This window comes from Mustela lutreola, chromosome 3 (assembly GCF_030435805.1).
Source record: "Mustela lutreola isolate mMusLut2 chromosome 3, mMusLut2.pri, whole genome shotgun sequence".
In the NCBI taxonomy this organism is placed as follows: Eukaryota; Metazoa; Chordata; class Mammalia; order Carnivora; family Mustelidae; genus Mustela; species Mustela lutreola.
In genome coordinates, this window is record NC_081292.1 from 41,716,138 (window position 1) to 41,735,212 (window position 19,075).

The 19,075-nt window shown below is 37.4% G+C and overlaps 1 protein-coding gene across 4 annotated transcripts in view; it reads right to left on the bottom strand.

Moving 5' to 3' along the window:
* DPY19L4 (dpy-19 like 4) overlaps positions 1-19,075 on the bottom strand; it is a 72,474-nt gene that overhangs the window by 23,884 nt on the left and 29,515 nt on the right. For 3 of the 4 annotated variants that reach the window (XM_059166004.1, XM_059166002.1, XM_059166005.1), the window contains 7 exons: positions 18,423-18,546; positions 15,595-15,729; positions 12,029-12,160; positions 11,835-11,933; positions 11,212-11,285; positions 7,313-7,471; positions 6,055-6,174 (listed from right to left, as the gene is read on the bottom strand). In XM_059166004.1, the coding sequence (XP_059021987.1) occupies positions 6,055-6,174; positions 7,313-7,471; positions 11,212-11,285; positions 11,835-11,933; positions 12,029-12,160; positions 15,595-15,729; positions 18,423-18,546 (843 nt within the window). The remainder of the gene's footprint in view (positions 1-6,054; positions 6,175-7,312; positions 7,472-11,211; positions 11,286-11,834; positions 11,934-12,028; positions 12,161-15,594; positions 15,730-18,422; positions 18,547-19,075) is intronic. The other variant, XM_059166003.1, reaches the window with a different exon arrangement.

A 19,075-nucleotide genomic window follows, 5' to 3' on the forward strand; every position in this document is an offset into this window, starting at 1 on the left:
CATTACTATCTCATTTCTTTTTTTTTTTTAGAGATTTTATTTTTTTTATTTTATTTTTTATTTTTAAAGATTTCATTTATTTATTTGACAGAGAGAAATTACAAGTACACTGAGAGGCAGGCAGAGAGAGAGAGAGAGAGAGAGAAGGAAGCAGGCTCCCTGCTGAGCAGAGAGCCCGATGCGGGACTCGATCCCAGGACCCTGAGATCATGACCTGAGCCGAAGGCAGCGGCTTAACCCACTGAGCCACCCAGGCGCCCCAGAGATTTTATATTTTGAATTAATTTCTACACCCAACAATGGGCTCAAACCCTCACCCCCCAAGATCAAGAGCCACATGCTCCACCAACTGAGCCAGCCATGTGCCCCCAATTACTCTTTTCTGAGTTCTTTCCTGCTACCTGTGAAAATACCACAATGTTAAAGGAAAATGAAAATCTTAGCCTCCAAGTTTCAGCAACAAATTGTTATTCATTTCTTAAATAATTAAGAAGACATATGGGGTAGGGGGCGCCTGGATGGCTCAAAGGGTTAAGCCTCTGCCCCTCTGCCTTTGGCTCAGGTCATGATCTCAGGGTCCTGGGATCGAGCCCTGAATCAGGATCTCTGCTTCACAGGGAGCCTGCTTCTCCCTCTCTGCCTACTTGTGATTTCTGTCAAATAAATAAATAAAATCTTAAAAAAAAAAAAGGTAGGTTACTAAAATGAGAATGAAATAAGAACACTGAGGTAGATGTAATGATATAGGTGTAATAAAATTGTACTCTTGGACAGAATATAAACTGCTACTGTCCAATTTCAGAAGGTGATTGGGCAGAACCAATCACCAATTTAAAAGTTTTAAATACCCCAAGACACTCCCATTTCTAGTAAGATAGCCTACAGATATACTAGCGTGTAAGTGTATAAAGATATAAATACAAAAATTTTTAAACTGCAATAATTTGTTTTAATAGCAAGAAAATTAGAAACCTGGCTGTCCTTCAGTAGGTATTAATTAAATAACTAATAATAATAATTATTATTATTATTAATTAATTAATTAATTATATAAAGCAAGGAAATGCCAAATTTCAGGTACTATATACTGTTACACTAGTTTCTTGGTGACTTAAAAAAATGTAGGGGTGGGGCGTCTGGGTGGCTCAGTGGGTTAAAGCCTCTGCCTTCGGCTCAGGTCACGATACCTGGGTCGTGGGATCGAGCCCCACATTGGGTTCTCTGCTCCACAGGGAGCCTGCTTTCTCCTCTCTCTCTCTGCCTGCCTCTCTGCCTACTTGTGATCTCTGTCAAATAAATAAATAAAATCTTTAAAAATTAAAAAAAAAAAGCAGGGGTACCTGGCTGGCTCAATCAGTGGAACATGAGGTTCTTAATCACAGGGTTTTAAGTTTGAGCCCCATGTTGGGTGTAGAGATTACTTCAAAATAAATCTTTACAGGTGCCTGGGTGGAACAGTTCATTAAGCATCTGGTTAAGTGTCTGACTCTTGGTTTTGGCTTGGTTGGGATCTCAGGGTTGTGAGACTGAGCCCTGCATCAGGCTCCACACATTGTGGAGTCTGGTTGAGATTCTCTCTCCCACTGACCCTCCCGCTCATGCTCACACTCATGCTTGCTCTCTTTCAAACAAATCTTTAAAATATAAAAATAAATTAAAATAAATAAATCTCTTAAAAAATGACTACTACCTTAGACTTTGAAAGAAGTAGTGGATGTATATAGAACACATGTTGCTAAAACAAAGAAACTACATTAGTTTTCTCTGGTCAACTAGTATCTCTTCCTAACTTCCTCATGGTTGCTATTCTTCAAGTCAGCCAAAATCAAAACTAGAGTTTGGCTTATAACTCCAGGAGACACCATTCACACTGAATTATACATACATAACATGTCCTGGAATATCAACTTTGTGTTCTAGAGATTAGACCATTATGTCCAATCCACTGATTTCTCTGTATCCATCTCATTTTATTGTAATAGCTGCTAATTAACATCTCTATCTTTTAAGTTTGTTTACGTTTTTTAGTAATCTCTACACCCAAGTGAGGCTCAAACTTATGGCCCTGAGATCAAAAGTCACATATTCTTCCAACTGAGCCAATCAGACACCGTAACATCTCTACCTTTACTGTCCTTCAACCAAAGTCAAATGAATCTTCTTCAAACATAATTACAAGACACATTCTGTTAAAAAAAAAAATCTTTACTGGTTCCCCAGAATCTGCTGAAATAAATGAAAACTCATCTAAATGGGTGTTAGGGCCCTCAAAAAATATGGTCTTGATTCACCTTTTCAGTTTTTCTCCTATGACTTCCCGAAATATGATTAGTGTTTTAGCTGAAGTTTGCAGAACAAACTGTGTTCCCATTCCATAATGCACACAAGCTTCTCCCTCCTGACACAAGGGCACCCCTGTCTAGTGCTGCCTAATAATTTATACCCCTTTAAAAACTTATCATTTGGCTTTTGAGTTGCAACTTTTCCTAGAGTCCCTCCATCACAGTCCTTACTGCTACTTACTCAGTTTCCAATTACCAAATATTTTATTTTATTTTTATTTATTTTTCTTTTAAAGATTTTATTTATTTATTTTTCAGAGGGAGAGCGAACACAGGCAGACAGAGTGGAAGGCAGAGTCAGAGGGAGAAGCAGGCTCCCCGCGGAGCAAGGAGCCCAATGTGGGACTCGATCCCAGGACGCTGGGATCATGACCTGAGCCGAAGGCAGCTGCTTAACCAACTGAGCCACCCAGGCGTCCCCCAATTACCAAATATTTTAGTTTTGGCCCTTTCCTCCAACTCCACTGCTACTCCCCTCTAGATTCTATTACGATTCTTAACTGGCTTATCTTCCTTTAATCTTTTTTCTGAAAACTCTTCTCAATCACTGTTGCCAGAGAGACCTTACTAAAAAGCAAATCTGATATAAAATTTCTACATAAACACTTCACTGGTCCCTGCTTATTTGCCTAGACATATTTCTTCCTTCCTTTCTTTCTTTTTTTTTGAGACAGAGAGACGGAGTGAGGGTTGGGGAGGGGCACAGGGAGGGAAATGAGCTAACTCCCCGCTGAGCAGGGAGCCCAACATGGGGCTCAATCCCAGGACCCGGAGATCATAACATGAGCCAAAAGCAGACACTTTGACTGACTGAGCCACCCAAAACGCCCCCAGATGTATCTCTCACATTAACTTCACATTCATCTCACATTATTAGTTCCCAAAGAATACTATTCTGTCTAGATTATTACTTACATACACACACAAAGGCACATGAGAAAATAGACAGCCTGGCCAGTCTCTATCTCTGAAGGCTTAGAAATCTTCCTAAGGGGCACCTGGGTGGCTCAGTTGTTGGGTATCTGCCTTTGGCCTGGGTCATGATCCCAGGGTGCTGCAATCGATCCCAGCATCAGGCTCCCTGCTTGGCGGGAAGCCTGCTTCTCCCTCTCCCATACCCTCTACTTGTGTTCCTTCTCCTGCTGTGTCTCTCTCTGTCAAATAAATAAAATCTTTCGAAATAAATAAATAAATAAATAAATAAAGAGAAAATCTTCCTTAAACTGACTTCCTCTACCCACCCTCTACAATTGAGTTAGTATCTCTCCTCTGAGTGACTAAAGCACCCTTTGTATACCTTTCTCATAGTACTTCACTTTGCTCTAACTCTTGGTTCACTTACCTATGACAGGAACTCTTTTTAATCCCTACTCTCCACTTAGTAGAGTGCCTGACACCTTCTGGGTGACTGTGCATCTTATTTGTATGTATAGGTGATCTACAGCATTATAAGCCTAGTGAGTAAATTAAAGAAGGGTGAATAACAGAATAATGCAGATTACATGTTCAGAAAAAGGATTTTGAATCTAAAATAGTAGACACAACAATAAAAATGGTGGCAATAACAAAAAGTTTTTCTGCGGAAAGAAATAAAACTGAGAGAGTACAATGGGAGAAAAAAAAAAGGCAAACCACGGGCCAAAATTCTAGCACTACCAGGCAATGAAATGAGAATCAAAGCATGAATCACTTAGAATATTCATGGCTTAATACATTTCTTCATACCACTTATTAGGCATTATGGAATGCTAATTACTAGAGTGAACAACCATTCTTGCTTCATGTTTCAATAAAGAGATTCCCGCTAGTCATGGGTTTGGCAGTCTGATAAAGTCTTATGTTGTCTTATAAGAAAATGTTTGTAAGTGCATAAAATATATAGGCTTACAAAGGAAACCAATTATATTGAAATATTGATATCAAATAATAAATTCCTATACAGTACTACTTAATACATTAAATGCAGATCTAATAAAAACTGTAACTTTGAAGTTGTGATGTGTTATAACAGTATTTCAAAATAAAAAATTAATAAGAAAATAGCTAAGTTTTCTTTTGAGGAAACACCAACCGAACACCATGGGTGCTATAATGACTGAGATCCAGTATCTATATTCATAATTAATGGAAATTTAACTTGCGAAATCTTATACTAGGATCAATCCTCTTTCTTCATCTCTCCCTACTTCTCTTCCTATCCCTTCACCTCAGTACCTTAACGGCTCCTCCTCATGGCAGTGATTTATCTGATTTGTGTGCAAGAGAAAGAGTTGAGCATACCCAGCTCAAACATTTCTAGGCTTCCACATTTTCTATCTTCTTTTTGCAAGGTGGGTGTAGATAGGGGCATAAACTTACCAAGGCTCTGCCCATTGAAAAGAGATGGCCTGAAGTTTGAGGACTAAGCTCAGTTTGGGGTGGGGAATAGTAGAGCCCTTGGTCACACATGAAGTGTTGGCCAATGCAACCTTTATCAAAATCAGAATCATGCAGATGATCAAACATATTTCTCACATATATCTGGTCTTTGTAAGGCTTCTGGCTCACAGCTCCCCAAACTCTTGGAATTCCTAAGTGATGAAATTGGGAAGATGGCTTTTGTCATTAATGGTAACTTTTGGAAGATACCAAAGGATGGGGTCAGTTGCCAGTGGAGCCAACCATGTGATTAGGGGGTTGAAACTCTCAGTCCCATCCCAAACCTCTGGGGAGGGAAGAGGGCCTAAAGTTTGAGTTCAATCACCAATGGTCAATGATTTAATCAATCGTGCCTATGTAATGAGGCTTCCATAAAAATCCAAAAGGACAGCGTTCGGAGAACTTCTGGGTTGGTGACCACATGGAGACCAGGACAGAGTGGCATGCGTAGAGAGGTAAAGGGAGCTCCGTACCCCTTCCTACAAACCTTGCCCTATGCCTATCTTCCATCTGGCTGTTCCTGAGTTCTATCTTTTTATAATAAATTGGTGATCTTACTAGTAAGTAAAATATTTCTTTGAGTTCTGTGAGTCGCTCTAGCAAATTAATTGAACCCAAGGAGAGGGTCTTGGGAAGTTCTGATTTGGTCTGAAGCACAGGTAATAACCTGGGTTTGCAACTGGAACCTGAAGGTGGGGTATAGAATCTTGTAGTACTGAACCCTTGGACTGTGGAATCTGATGCTATGTCCAGGCAGAGAGTGCCAGAATTAAGTCAAACTGTAGGATACTCAGTTGGTGCCTGAACAATGGCTTGTTGTTGGTGTGGGGAAAGCCCTTTCTCTAACTGAAACTGGGTGCTCAAAATCATTTTATACTCATGTCTTATTTTTCATCTGAGTCCAAACTTCAAAGAAAAGGGTATCATTTATTGAACCCTTAGCCTCACAGCATCATTTATTCTACTTCACTTATCCAAGTTGTATTTTTATTTTTGTGTGATTAGTATTTGTTGCTTTCATTAGGCCATAAGTCACATAAGGGTCACCACAGTACCTCCAGTGCCTAGTACAATGCCTGGCCCTTGGAAAACATTCAATAGTTTTTGAACAAATGAGTGAATAAGTAAATGTTCATTGTACTACAACAACCTCCATAAACTCCAGTTAGCTTAAGAAAGTCTGTAGATTTTGAGTTTTTATAGTTTCATAAATAAATTCTTGAAAGTTCAACTTAGTAGCATTAGAAAGAATAAAATGTTGTAAAAACAAATAGACCCAATAAAGTACACTTACCCTTCTATAACCATTGCAAGAGAGCCCAATAAAATGGTGTGAATCACATGATAAATTATTTCTGGCCTTCCTCCAATTCGTCCATCTTCAAGAGTAATAGTTTCTTTCAAGGACTTACCACTACACAAAGGAAATATGTTTTTTTATTATTCTGAAAATATATATTTGAAAAATCAAAGATCTTAAGTTTCTTCATAAAAAAAATATAGGTGGTCCTTGGAATTTCAAAGTATATTCTTTTAGTCAAATATCTAACTTACACAGCTCCAAGTCTCTGAAATAGTTTCTAGAACACGAAGATAATGGACTCTGTGAAGACTAAACATGAAAAGTTCAGGAAATATGACAAAAAAGATTTTTAGGGGGCTCCTGGGTGGCTCTGTCAATTAAGCAGCCGACTCTTGATTTCAACTCATGTCATGATCTCAGGTCTTGGGATCAAGCCCAGCCTAGGGCTCCATGCTCAGAGGGGAGTCTGTTTTAAGACTCTATCTCCCTCTACCCCCGCTCATTTATGCTCTCTTTCTCAAATAAATAAATCCTTTTATTTTTTTAAGACTTTATCTATTTATTGGAGAGAGAGAGAGACAGCAAGAGAGGGAACACAAACAAGGGGAGTGGGAGAGGGAGAAGTAGGCTTCACACAAAGCAGGGAGCAGGAAGCCCAGCACAGGGATCCATCCCAGGACCCTGGGATCACAACCTGAGCCAAAGGCAGACGCCCAGCAACTGAGCCAGGTGTCCCTCAAATAATAAATCTTAAAAAAAAAAAAAAAAAAAAAAGATTTTTAGGTTTCTTTTCCAAGATCAATTATCACTCAACTAGTGGTTACTAAATCAAAATATTTAAATCATAATTTGAATAGCTAAGTTCTCAAAATTAAAATACTACACACAACCTACTTTTAAACATGACAGAAATATTTTGGAATTCTTCCTAATTTAAAATCACTTATACTACTAGCTTCATTTAAGTTATACACAAGAAAATTATTCTTACATTAAGTAAAACTATGACTAAATTAGTAAATAAGTCTGTAACAATTTAACTGAGTATTAATCCTACATTAAATTTGGACATTATATATTTAGATGTATATATAAATTTGAATTTTATCTGGATGATATTTTAGATATTGATACCAAGAGAATGAATCTAGAAATTCTAAAACAGATACAAATATTGGAAGGATATTAAAAATAATTTATTCCCATAATGTATTAGTTAGCAATGTGACTGATTCTCATTGGTACTTACCCAATTCTCCTAAAAATAACTTGCATCATAGAAAGAAAACAAATAATTAACACTAAAATATAGAAAGGTAATAAAGAAGACTGTGTCAATCGCAAAAAAAAATCCTGAGATGGTGCCTGCAGGGATTCTTGACATAGGAGCCAATTCATTGTAAAATTCCTACAGAAAACAAAAAGCATGGTATTAAAAATCATAGATGGTATACCCTATTGTACATAAAAGTATTTTTTATCTCAATAAAAACTAAGACAAAAGACACATTTCTTAATCTATTCACTTGTAACAGCAAAGTGTGACTCTCTATATATAAAGATAATAGCATCAGCAATGCTCCTCAACAAACTGCCCCAATAAATGTAAAACTGCTACTTCTTATTACCCAGTAATATGATCATCTCTAGAACCCAAAATGGTTTCAGTAAGTTTAACTTTCTATTTTTATCTGCAAGACAACAAAAAATTCAGCTGTCCAACCTCCATATCTGCAGTGTCCAATACGATAGCTACTAGGTACAATGTAGCTATTAGCACTTGAAATGTGGCCAGTACAAATGGATATACTTTAAATACAAAATACACCCTGGATTTCTAACATAAAAAAGAATGAAATGGACTAAAGAATATAAAATAGCTCATTAATAAATTTTATACTGCTTATATATTAAAATAATATTTTAATATATTGGATTAAATAAAATATATGATTTAAATTAAATTCCTTTGTTTCTTTTTACTTTTATAAATGTGGCTACTAGAAAATTACACATGTGACTCATGTTATATTATTACTAAACAGTCCTGTTTTATATGGATGAAAGTAATTCAACTAGGACCCATTTTGAAGAGTAATTTAATTATTAAGACAGAAATCATAAAATTCTAGACATAAACATTTTGAGTTATAAGACTCAGGATACACTTTTTTGACCCTAAGCTAAAGGTGATCAACAAGACTCTTAGTTATATGTGAATTTATCTGCATTCTCACACCTGATCCATCTCCAACATCCATTTTATCCTTAATCCCTAGCCCGAGAAGGGAGATTAGATAAGGAATGATCTCCAGAAGAGCTCTTGGATGACTGTGAATGCCTGCATCCCAGATCACTGGGTTTAGAAAAAAGTTAGTTTCACCATGTGTCAAGCAGTAATACAGCTATATCAAAGAAGCTGCCTTTAAAATGTTTTGTACATATTATCATATGATGAATCACATCTTTTTTGTCTACCTACTAAAGTTACCAGTTCTATAAGATCCAATTCAAGGGTGCCTGGGTGGCTCAGTGGGTTAAGCCGCTGCCTTCGGCTCAGGTCATGATCTCAGGGTCCTGGGATCGAGTCCCACATCGGGCTCTCTGCTCAGCAGGAGCCTGCTTCCTCCTCTCTCTCTCTCTGCCTGCCTTTCTGCCTACTCGTGATCTCTCTTTGTCAAATAAATAAATAAAATCCTTAAAAGAAAAAAAAAAAGATCCAATTCAAATCCTAATTTAGTGAATATTCTTCCCATATCCCCCAGTCTCAATCGTTCCTTCCCATATCCCCATGGCACTTTACTTATCCCTCTGTTATAGTGCTTAATGCAACTTGCTAGTTTAAAACTATAGTCATTTTTATATCTCCCAGAATACCTGGCCTAGTATTCTGCACATCCAATAAATACGTACTAACATTTCTTTAGTGGTTCTTGAAAGTCTGTCTCAACAGAAATGTTTCCTGAAATTCTGGTGAACTACAAATCCTAATAACCAGTGGGCACATTTAAGCACAAGGCATTAACTGTTTATACCACGCATGCCATTAACAGTATAAAAACTAACTAATCAGGGCACCTGGATGGCTCAGTGGGTTGGGCCTCTGCCTTTGGCTAGGGTTAGATCTCAGGGTCCTGGGATCGAGTCCTGCATCAGGTTCTCTGCTCAGTGGAGAGCCTGCTTCCCCCCTCTCTCTGCCTGCCTGTTTGCCTACTTGTGATTTATCTGTGTGTCAAATAAATAAATGAAATCTTTAAAAAAAAAAACAAAAAACTAACTAATGAGATGTCAATATTCTTAAGGACAGACATGCCTTATTCTTAAAACACCTAGTGTATTACACTGTGAGGCAAATCTAGTACCTGACATGCTGAGCAAAGAGGCACAACATAACATCAACTAAGAATTGCGAGAAAAAAGCAGCCCTTACTCCTATGTGCATTCTAGAGTCTTAAAGATTAAAGAGAAAGTCAGGGGAAAGGCCATCAATTATGGAGTTCTAGTACCAATTTTTCCTACTTGCCTGGTAAATATCAGGCCTATATATACACACCCAAAAAAGACATAGTCCCTCCCTGTCCTTTTGGAATACGTGGCCTCCTAAAGGATCCTTTTACCCCAATAGAGACCTATATATGACTTATACTTCAGAAGATTTCTCCAGTGCTTCAACACATTGTTGTGATACACCACAACATGAAATTCCATGCACAGCATCTAAAATCCCATGTAATCACAGCAAATGACAATAAGGTTCTAAGGTATATTATATGAACCAGAAAAATGTGTATTTAAATATATATTTTGTTATGCAAGTGGACACTATCACACATATCACTTTAGATTTAATTATTATTTTTTAAGATATTTATTTATTTGACAGAGAGTGAGTGAGTGAGAGAGAGCACACACAGGCAGAGAGGGAGAAACAGATTCTCCACTGAGCAGGAGCCTGATATGGGGCTTGACCCCAGTACCCTGGGATCAGGACCCAGGCTGAAGGCAAATGCTTAACTGACTGAGCCACCGAGGGGCCCCTCACTTCCAATTTAAAAAGTGCATTTAACTAACAAAAAGCACATTACTCGAATTTCAAAAGTCAGCTTCTAGGGGTGCCTGGATCAGTTGGTTAAAAAGTCAGCTTCCAATGTAATCCACTAATATGATCCCAAAATGAGATTCTTTACTATGAAATAGATATCTTACTGCCCACCCCTTTTTAATGCAAGCATTTTGCTGATGTAGTGGTTAAAATTACATTGGTTTTGGGGTGTGTGGGTGGCTCAGTCAGCTAAGCATTTGCCTTGGGCTCAGGGTCCTGGGATTGAGTCCCACATTGGGCTCTCCACTCTGCAGCAAGTCTGCTTCTCCCTCTCTTCCTGTGATCTCTCACTTCCGCTCACTCTCAAATAAATAAGTAAAATCTTTTTTAAAAAATTACATTGGTTTTTAAATTCATTTAAATCTTTAATTTATTCTGATTTCAGACTGTATCATTGTTCCACATCAAGGGAGAAAGTAGCCTTAAAACACTGTGATACTGTTAAGGCTTAAGTACATCTAACTTATAAAACACCTAATGAGATTTTATTTATTTATTTGAGAGAGAGAATGAGACAGAGCTTGAGAGGGGAGAAGGTCAGAAGAAGAAGCAGACTCCCCATGGAGCTGGGAGCCCAATGCGGGACTCAGTCCCGGGACTGAAGGATCATGACCTGAGCCGAAGGCAGTTGCTGACTCAACTGAGCCACCCAGGTACCCCTAAATGAAATTTTCTTAAAAAGAGAAAACATATTAATGCTATATTTCTTCTAGATATTGTAATATGCTAAATTATTTATTTTCTAAGTGGTAGGTAATTAGGTGTTTACTACTCCTTGGATTTTTTTTGTTCCTTATCTTTTTTAAGATTTTATTTATTTACTTGACAGAGAGAGATCACAAGTAGTCAGAGAGGCAGGCAGAGAGAGAGAGGGAAGCAGGCTCCCTGCTGAGCAGACAGCCTGATGCTGGACTCGATCCCAGGACCCTGAGATCATGACCTAAGCCAAAGGCAGAGGCTTAACCCACTGAGCCACCCAGGCACCCTGCTCTTTATCCTCTATGTCATACAGAGTTAGGTAAATTTATATATAATCTAAAACTTACTTAGTCATATTTAGTCCAAATTTTACTTCAAGGAATTTCAGCATGTGCCCATTTTCTCTGTGTGGGACAAACATCTGGAAGAAAAAAGGACAGTTACAACAAAAAACTATTAGCTAGGTTCACAGCAACATGTTTCTACCTAAAATAGAAAACACAGCAAGACTATAAAATAAAAACTACAAACTAAAAATGAATTAAATAATACTTGGTATAACAACTAAGCCAGGAGATCTAGTGACCTAAGTCAATCGAATTACTTTATAGTTAATGGTAAAACTAAAATGGGGTAGGGTAGTAAGATTTCCACTTATCCTGCATGACTTAAGTCACTTACCCACTCTTTTCAAAACTTTTATTCATCTCAATTTACTTAATTACTTAATGTTAGTTAATTAGATAATGGTGACATTTTAAATTAAAAGGAAAATAAAGTGTATCTTTTAAGTATATCTAGAAAAGAATTAGAATCCTATTTTTCCTATAAATATGATCATTGTTCAACTCAAAATTTTATTGTATAAACTCTATTATTATGCTATCTCATTATTCTTATTAAAATTTAGCCCAGAATATTTCATTATTCAACTTGACCTACTACATGAATCTCACATGCAGTTATTTACCTTCATTATAATGTTCAATGTCACTGTCAGAGTACACACCAAGTAAAAATTAATCACTTTCATTATTTTAGCTATAAAAGTTCCTTTCTTCACATTCAGCTGTGGGGGAGAAATCATAAACAAAGAAGTGAGGTATGAAAAATTAACAATTAAAAGATTCACTGCAAGAATGATAAAAAGGCAATTCTCTTTACCTGAAGGCACTTAGCAAGCATTAAGGCTACTACTAAACTCAATAAAGGAGACACCAATAAAGCTGAATTCTCAAACTGCAGTAAATATCCCAGAAAGAGAGAAAATATATAGATTTTATAAACTTCATGAACCTGTTGGGACAAAATAAGATAAATGAGAATAAAATGAATTTTATTGTACATCTTCTCATTAGTTTCAGTTAGAATAGATTTGATTCCAATTATAAAATCAATGCTCAACTATAATTTAGGATAGTATCCTACAAACGTTCAACCTGTATTTTTAATGTTATAGTATATAATGAATTTATTACTTTCTCAGAAAAAACTCTCATAAACAAAGTAAAAAGCTTTAAAACCACGGACATCTTAATCATCCTGAATGAACCTGCTTTCACCTTGATTTAATTTTACTTTGCTTGCCCTGTTATTAAAATCCATCTATACAACATCAAACTGCAAAAATCAAAAGTCACAATCTTTAGAAGCAGTTCCAAAAACCTACCTAATGAAAACCTACTGCCATGAAATCTAACACCAGAGACAAGTATTTTTAGATTTGGTCCATTTAACAATAAGCATAAGGAAGCTAAACTCAATGTCCTAATAGAAGATCTCCCAGGAAAGTCACATGTCTTAGAAAATATCTTTTCTAAAATTCAGTAATATAGTAATTTAACCTATCATAAGATTAATTCCTTTTGGAAAAGGAAAACTAAGACAAAATATAGGCATTAGTTGGGGGGAGTGGAATTGAAGGCAGAGTGCTGAAGGTAAGGAAAAAAAAAAAAAAAGAGGGGCGCCTGGGTGGCTCAGTGGGTTTAAGCCTCTGCCTTCGGCTCCGGTCATGATCCCCGGGTTCTGGGATTGAGCCCTGCATCGGGCTCTCTGCTCAGGGGGAGCCTGCTTCCTCCTCTCTCTCTTTCTCTCTCTGCCTTCTTGTGACCTCTGTCTGTCAAATAAATAAATAAATAAAACCTTAAAAAAAAAAAAAAAAAAAAAAAAAGAAAGAAAGAAAGAAAAGGAAAACAGAATGAACAATATCCCTAAGAGGCCAGAGCCATTAAGAAAAGAAATACCTTGGGGCGCCTGGGTGGCTCAGTGGTTTAAGCCTCTGCCTTCGGCTTGGGTCATGATCTCAGGGTCGTGGGATCCAGCCCCATATTGGGCTCTCTGCTCAGCAGGGAGCCTGCTTCCCCCTCTCTCTCTGCCTGCCTCTCTGCCTACTTGTGATCTCTCTCTATCAAATAAATAAATAAAAATCTTAAAAAAAAAAAAAAGAAAAAGAAAAGAAAAGAAATACCTTACTGCTAGAAGGCTGAAGCAATGACTGGGAGAGGCCACAATGGGATCTTCTGAGTGCTGAAAATTTTCTTTCTTTTTTTAAAGATTTTTTTTCAGAGAGAGAAAGAGAAAGACAGAGAGCGAAAGCACACACAAGCAGGGGGAGCAGAGGCAGAGGGAGAAGCAGGTTCCCCACTGAGCAAGTTTAAGTAGCCCAAAGCAGGACTTGATGCCAGGACCCCAGGATCATGACCTGAGCGGAAGACAGAAGCTTAACCGACTGAGCCACCCAGATGTCCCTGAAATTCTTCTACTTTCTGATTTTGGAGGCTGGCTCTGTGGATACACATATGTGCCAGTTAATGAATGACTGTCTCTTAGCTCCCAATTTATCCCTCCACCACCTGCTTTGTAATGCAAGGGCTGGAGACTCTGCAATCTATGTTTCTGCTTTTCCAGCTGGCTCCCTATTAAACTCTGCCCATGCGAAACGCTTGAAACAGATTACAAGGCTGGAGGAGAATTCGGGAGCTAGCGGCTTCCTGTCTGCTTTGCAGCTCCTGTGAATATCCTATTGGCAGTAATTCTTCACTCCAACAGAGCCATTCCTTCTAGCGGAAGCAGCTGAATGCAGGTGCAGTCTGTCCAGCACTTGAAGAACCAGCTGTATCACATTCTCTTGCCCCCGAGATCCCAGGGCCAGTTAGCCAGAGCCCCATTCACAGAGGTCTGCGTTGCATTTCCATGGGGCCCTTCTTTCCAGTTTAGAGACACCAGCAAAGCCAGGCAGTGGCCCCTCATTAGCAGCCTGAGTTTCAGCTCCACAGATGTCCCTCCTCTAAGTTTTGAAGTCTTAATTAATTCCAAATTCTCCCCTTTGCTTCCTCAGCTCTGGTAGTGGTACCTGCTTCCTACACACTGCTACCTCCATGATACTGTTAGGTTCTTACTACCCCCTTACAATTAACAAGATAATGACATTATATTTTATGTAATTAACAAGATAATGACATTATATTAATGATTCTTTATCTTAAATTCCTTCTATTCAGTTAACCTAAGCGTTTGTATTCATCAGGATTCTGGATCATCTAAACATATAGGATTAAGAAAAGAAAGAGCAGGGCGCCTGGTTGGCTCAGTAGGTTAAGCCTCTGCCTTTGGCTCAAGTCATGATCCCAGGATCCTGCATCGGGCTCTCTGCTAGGCAGGGGGCCTGATTCCCCCTGTCTCTGTCTCTCTGCCTACTTGTGATCTCTCTCTGTCAAATAAATAAATAAAATCTTAAAAAAAAAAAGAAAGAGCAAGAAGATCCCCAAATTACTGGCTTGGATAACATATTAAATACTTAATAAATGTTTATAAATAAAAGAAAGATGAGAGGGGGTGAAAAAGAAAAAGATAAAGAAAGGAACCAAATGCTGATGGGAACATTTAACCATGGCAGGCACTTACATAAACTGCTATAACCCATTCTGGACAAAGGCTTATTTAGTATTTAGTTAGGTTGAATATTCATATATCCTTTGACTTGTAATTCCACTATGAGGTATATACTCGAGAAAAATCTTGCACTTATGTGCCAGGTAAAAACATTTACTGCAGCACTGGTTATATGGACGATAAACTGGAAAAAATGAAATGTCTATCAACAATAAAATGTATAAATAAATAAAAAGGAATGAAATCTAGCTCTGCACACCATCACAGGTGAATCTCAAAAGCAAATCAGATAAAACTAAACAATACATTGTTTACAGTGTATTTTTAAAGGATCAGCTAGATAACCTTATGGTAAAACCCATAAGGAAACAGGGGAAAGGATTAACAAAATTCAGGACAGTGAGCCTCTGTTAGGGAGGGAGCAGGATGTGACTGGAAACATGAAGAGAGGGACTTCTGGGTATTTCAGTGTTCCATTTCTTGGCCTGGATGGTCAAATACTCATATTTTATTCTATACAGTATATGTACACTGCATACGTATACTCTTTTATGCATGTTCTATATGCCACTCTTTTTCTTTTTCAAAGAAATATAAAGGGAAGGCAAAAGGGCTGAAACTGGAGAAGCAGCACATGGTTGACTGGTTAAGTAGACCTTATTTAAGGGAATTTCATAGTGCTTCTAAAAGGGTGGGAAGAATGAGTTTATTAGCAATCTTTTGAGTAGAGTTATAAATCATTTCAAAATAAAACTTAGAAGTTAAATGATCTTAAGATACAGCACTATAAAAACATTTATTCTCTGGATTTAAAATCACAATTTCAAAATTCAAAATACCTTGTCACTTTGCTCCAGTGAAAAACTATCTAGCAAGAAAAGAGATATTGCTTGAAGAAATAAGAGATAGTGGCTGTACTCCCACATCATCATAAATGTGTAAGTTGAAGCACTCATCAATAAGTAGCAAAATCTCTAGGGAAAACAAAGAAAGAAACTAAGTATCAGTAGCCTTATTACTATAAAAATCTATGAGGTTCTTACCTCAAAGTTACAGCTCTATCACTGGTTATACTTTTAAGCTATTTAATTCTAGAAACTTTGTTTTTAAAAGTTACGTAAGTATTACTAAATCCTTATATAAACAGTAAGATCTTAAATAGAGCACACAGAAATCAATGACTTGTCCTTCAAAGTTCAACATCATATTGAGAATTTCAAGATGACAAAGGGAAAAAATTTCAGTACACTTTCAACTCAAAAGAGGTAAAGTAATAAATCTAAGATAATGGTGGCTTTACTAGTCTTGGCTGATGGGCTTTTGTTACTGTGAAGGTAACTCCACTCACCCTAGAAAATATTTTTACTTCTGTAGTGCTTCATATTTCCCTAAGAGTTTCCATTTAAATAGTCTGTTTACATCTCAGCCTATTACATAGTCATGGAAAAAAGCCCATTGCTTTTTTTTATTGCTTCTTAGCAATAAAAGTATGCCCTTCCCCTTCCCCAGTGCTTGTACTGTCAACCACATAAAACTCTCTTTTCCTTTGCTATGGTACTAAACAGAAGGATTTCTTGCCCTAGCCTGAAAAATACCTGGGTAAAATAATTTCTGTCCTTCCAAATGTCATCTCTCAAATGATCCCTTAGTGGGAAACCAAGTCTGACAAATCCACTGTTTCTCAGCATATTTCTAACAACCTCTACTTGCTCCAGGGACCTACATTTTTATTCCCAATTTCCCCACCAGCCATGGTGTCAAATGACTTGGTTCTGATAAGAACAGCAAAGGAGAAGGGTAATAAGGGTCTAGTCAAACCTGAGAAAACAACCATACTCTTTAGAACTTAATCTTTCAGACTCAGCTGACTATACTCAATGATAAATTTTGGAGTCAGAAATACCTCAGGCCATCAGCAGATATAAGGATTTTCGAGCATCCTGAATAAGATTCAGACCAGAGAACAAAATATAAGAGATGGAAGAAGTCTACCAGTTAGTCAAAGAATAAATACCAACTGCCAGGCCCAGAAAAGCTTAGCACTGACAGAACACATAAGCATCTGCTCTTCATATCACCACAGCTATAAGAGAAAGTGTTCTGGAAACTTCTAATGTAGAACAACCAGAACTGTAATAACAAGGCCTGAAATCATCATCCCCAGAGAAACCAGTTCCAGAAATCAATGAAGGCTCAGATCTAGATCCAGCCTAATTAATCTAGTAGACATGTGGGTGTTACTTCAAGCATAATAGGAAAAAACTACAGTATAATGAAGCAAATTGCTAATTCCAAGGGTTTATTCTCAAACTATTCTAAAGAAAATGCAGCAAAATAAAAGAAATGTATGTCAAACGCAATATGGACAATTAGCTATGTTTTTCCTTTCTCTGACCATTTTCATAATTCTGTGCACTCTGGTCTACCCCTTACCTTGCTCACTTCATTTTCAACAACATCTTTATTGTGAACTATTTTATTATACATATTACTTGACACATTAAGTGTGTTTCAGTAATCAATCACAGATGTCTCCAGATAGCTCCAGATAATGGCACAAATATCTGAGATGCAACTGGGACCACAAGCTCTAGCCTCAAGAATGAGAAGCAAACTACAAAATATGTGATTAAAATATACATTTTGCTGTAATCCTACTTGGTAATGAAAACAAGCAAACTACTGACAGAATGAACAACTCACATGGATGTCAAGGGCATTAGGCTAAATGAAAAAAGCCAGTCTTGAAGGAAAACATACTATATAATTCCATTTGTATAAACTTTCAAAATGACAAAATCATAGTGATAGAGAGGAGAGCAATTCTATTTTTACCAGAATAATAGAAAATAGGAAGTGCTACCATAAAAGTTAACGTTACAGCCATTTGTAGTCACTCATGGTTTTTTTTTTTTTAAGATTTTATTTATTTATTTATTTATTTTGACACAGAGAAAGCGAAAGAGGGAACACAAGTGGGGTGAGTGGGGGAGGGAGAAGCAGGCTTCCCGCTGAACTGGGAGCCTGATGCAGGGCTTGATCCCAGGACCCTGAGCCGAAGGCAGACACCTAATGACTGAGCCACTCAGGCGCCCCTATAGTCACTCTTTGTATCTTCATTAATATTTCCTTAACTTGCAAAGACTAAAAGCCATCAATATTACAGAAAATGGTAAATTAATGAGACAAATTAATTTTCAAAATAATATATGCTTCATATATTTGTCAAATAACTGTACCGAAACAATGTATCATCTCCTTTTTCCTTAAAATAATTTACCATCTATCTGACTAGACTAACAGCATTATATAATAGGACTACCTAAATATATTCTTTATTATGTAGTAATTAGGCTTCACTAATGATTATAACTTAACTGTTAATATGATTAACTTTAAAATTTTACCCCACAGGGGCATCTGGGTGGCTCAGTGGGTTAAGCCTCTGCCTTCCACTCAGGTCATGATCTCAGGGTCCTGGAATCAAGTTCTGTATCAGGCTCTCTGCTTGGCAGGGAGCCTGCTTCCCTCTTTCGCTCTGCCTGCCTCTCTGCCTACTTGTGATCACTCTCTATCAAATAATAAAATCTTTTTAATAAAATAAAATAACATTTTATATATTTGCAATACACCAAAATTAATTGTGATAAATAAATTTGTACCTTACCTCTCCATAAGTATTTAAGTTGCTTTTTAAATACCCTGTAAGTGCAGCAATTTGGCATGCGAAATATGGTAGTGCCCAGTTTTCTCTTAAAGGAATGGAGTATTCAATTCTTGTTGTATCTACCCTAAAGTAAGCCATAAATGAAGAGCAAGATAGCAAGATATTATATTTGTGTAACACAGAACTTTTCAAAGCACTTTCACACAATCTCATTGTTCTCTATACCAATCCTGTGAGTTAGGAATAGACAAAGCCACCACTGTCTTATACACTTATACAGCATCTTTGAACAAATTAAGCATCTCATCCAGCCCCCATACTCTCCCTTCCAGGAAGACTCAGTGCTGCCATGTACTGCTTGGTGGAGAGATGGGCCTCTAGAAAAACTGAAAAAGCAATTTTCAATTGAAAAATTGAAAAATTGAAAAGGCACCCCTGCTCTGAGCAGATAGGCCTCATGCTAAGGCAACATAGCTTGAGCAGAAGACACTGGATTTCAGCTCCCACTCTCTCTTAATGAGATGGCTACCCTTCTCTAGAGTACAATCTGCATTACATAATTAGCAGGCCTGACAAACCCAAAGTTCTTATCCTCCCTTATTTAAAGAATATGAAGCTCAGAGAGGTGATATGACCTAATCAAGGTCATACAG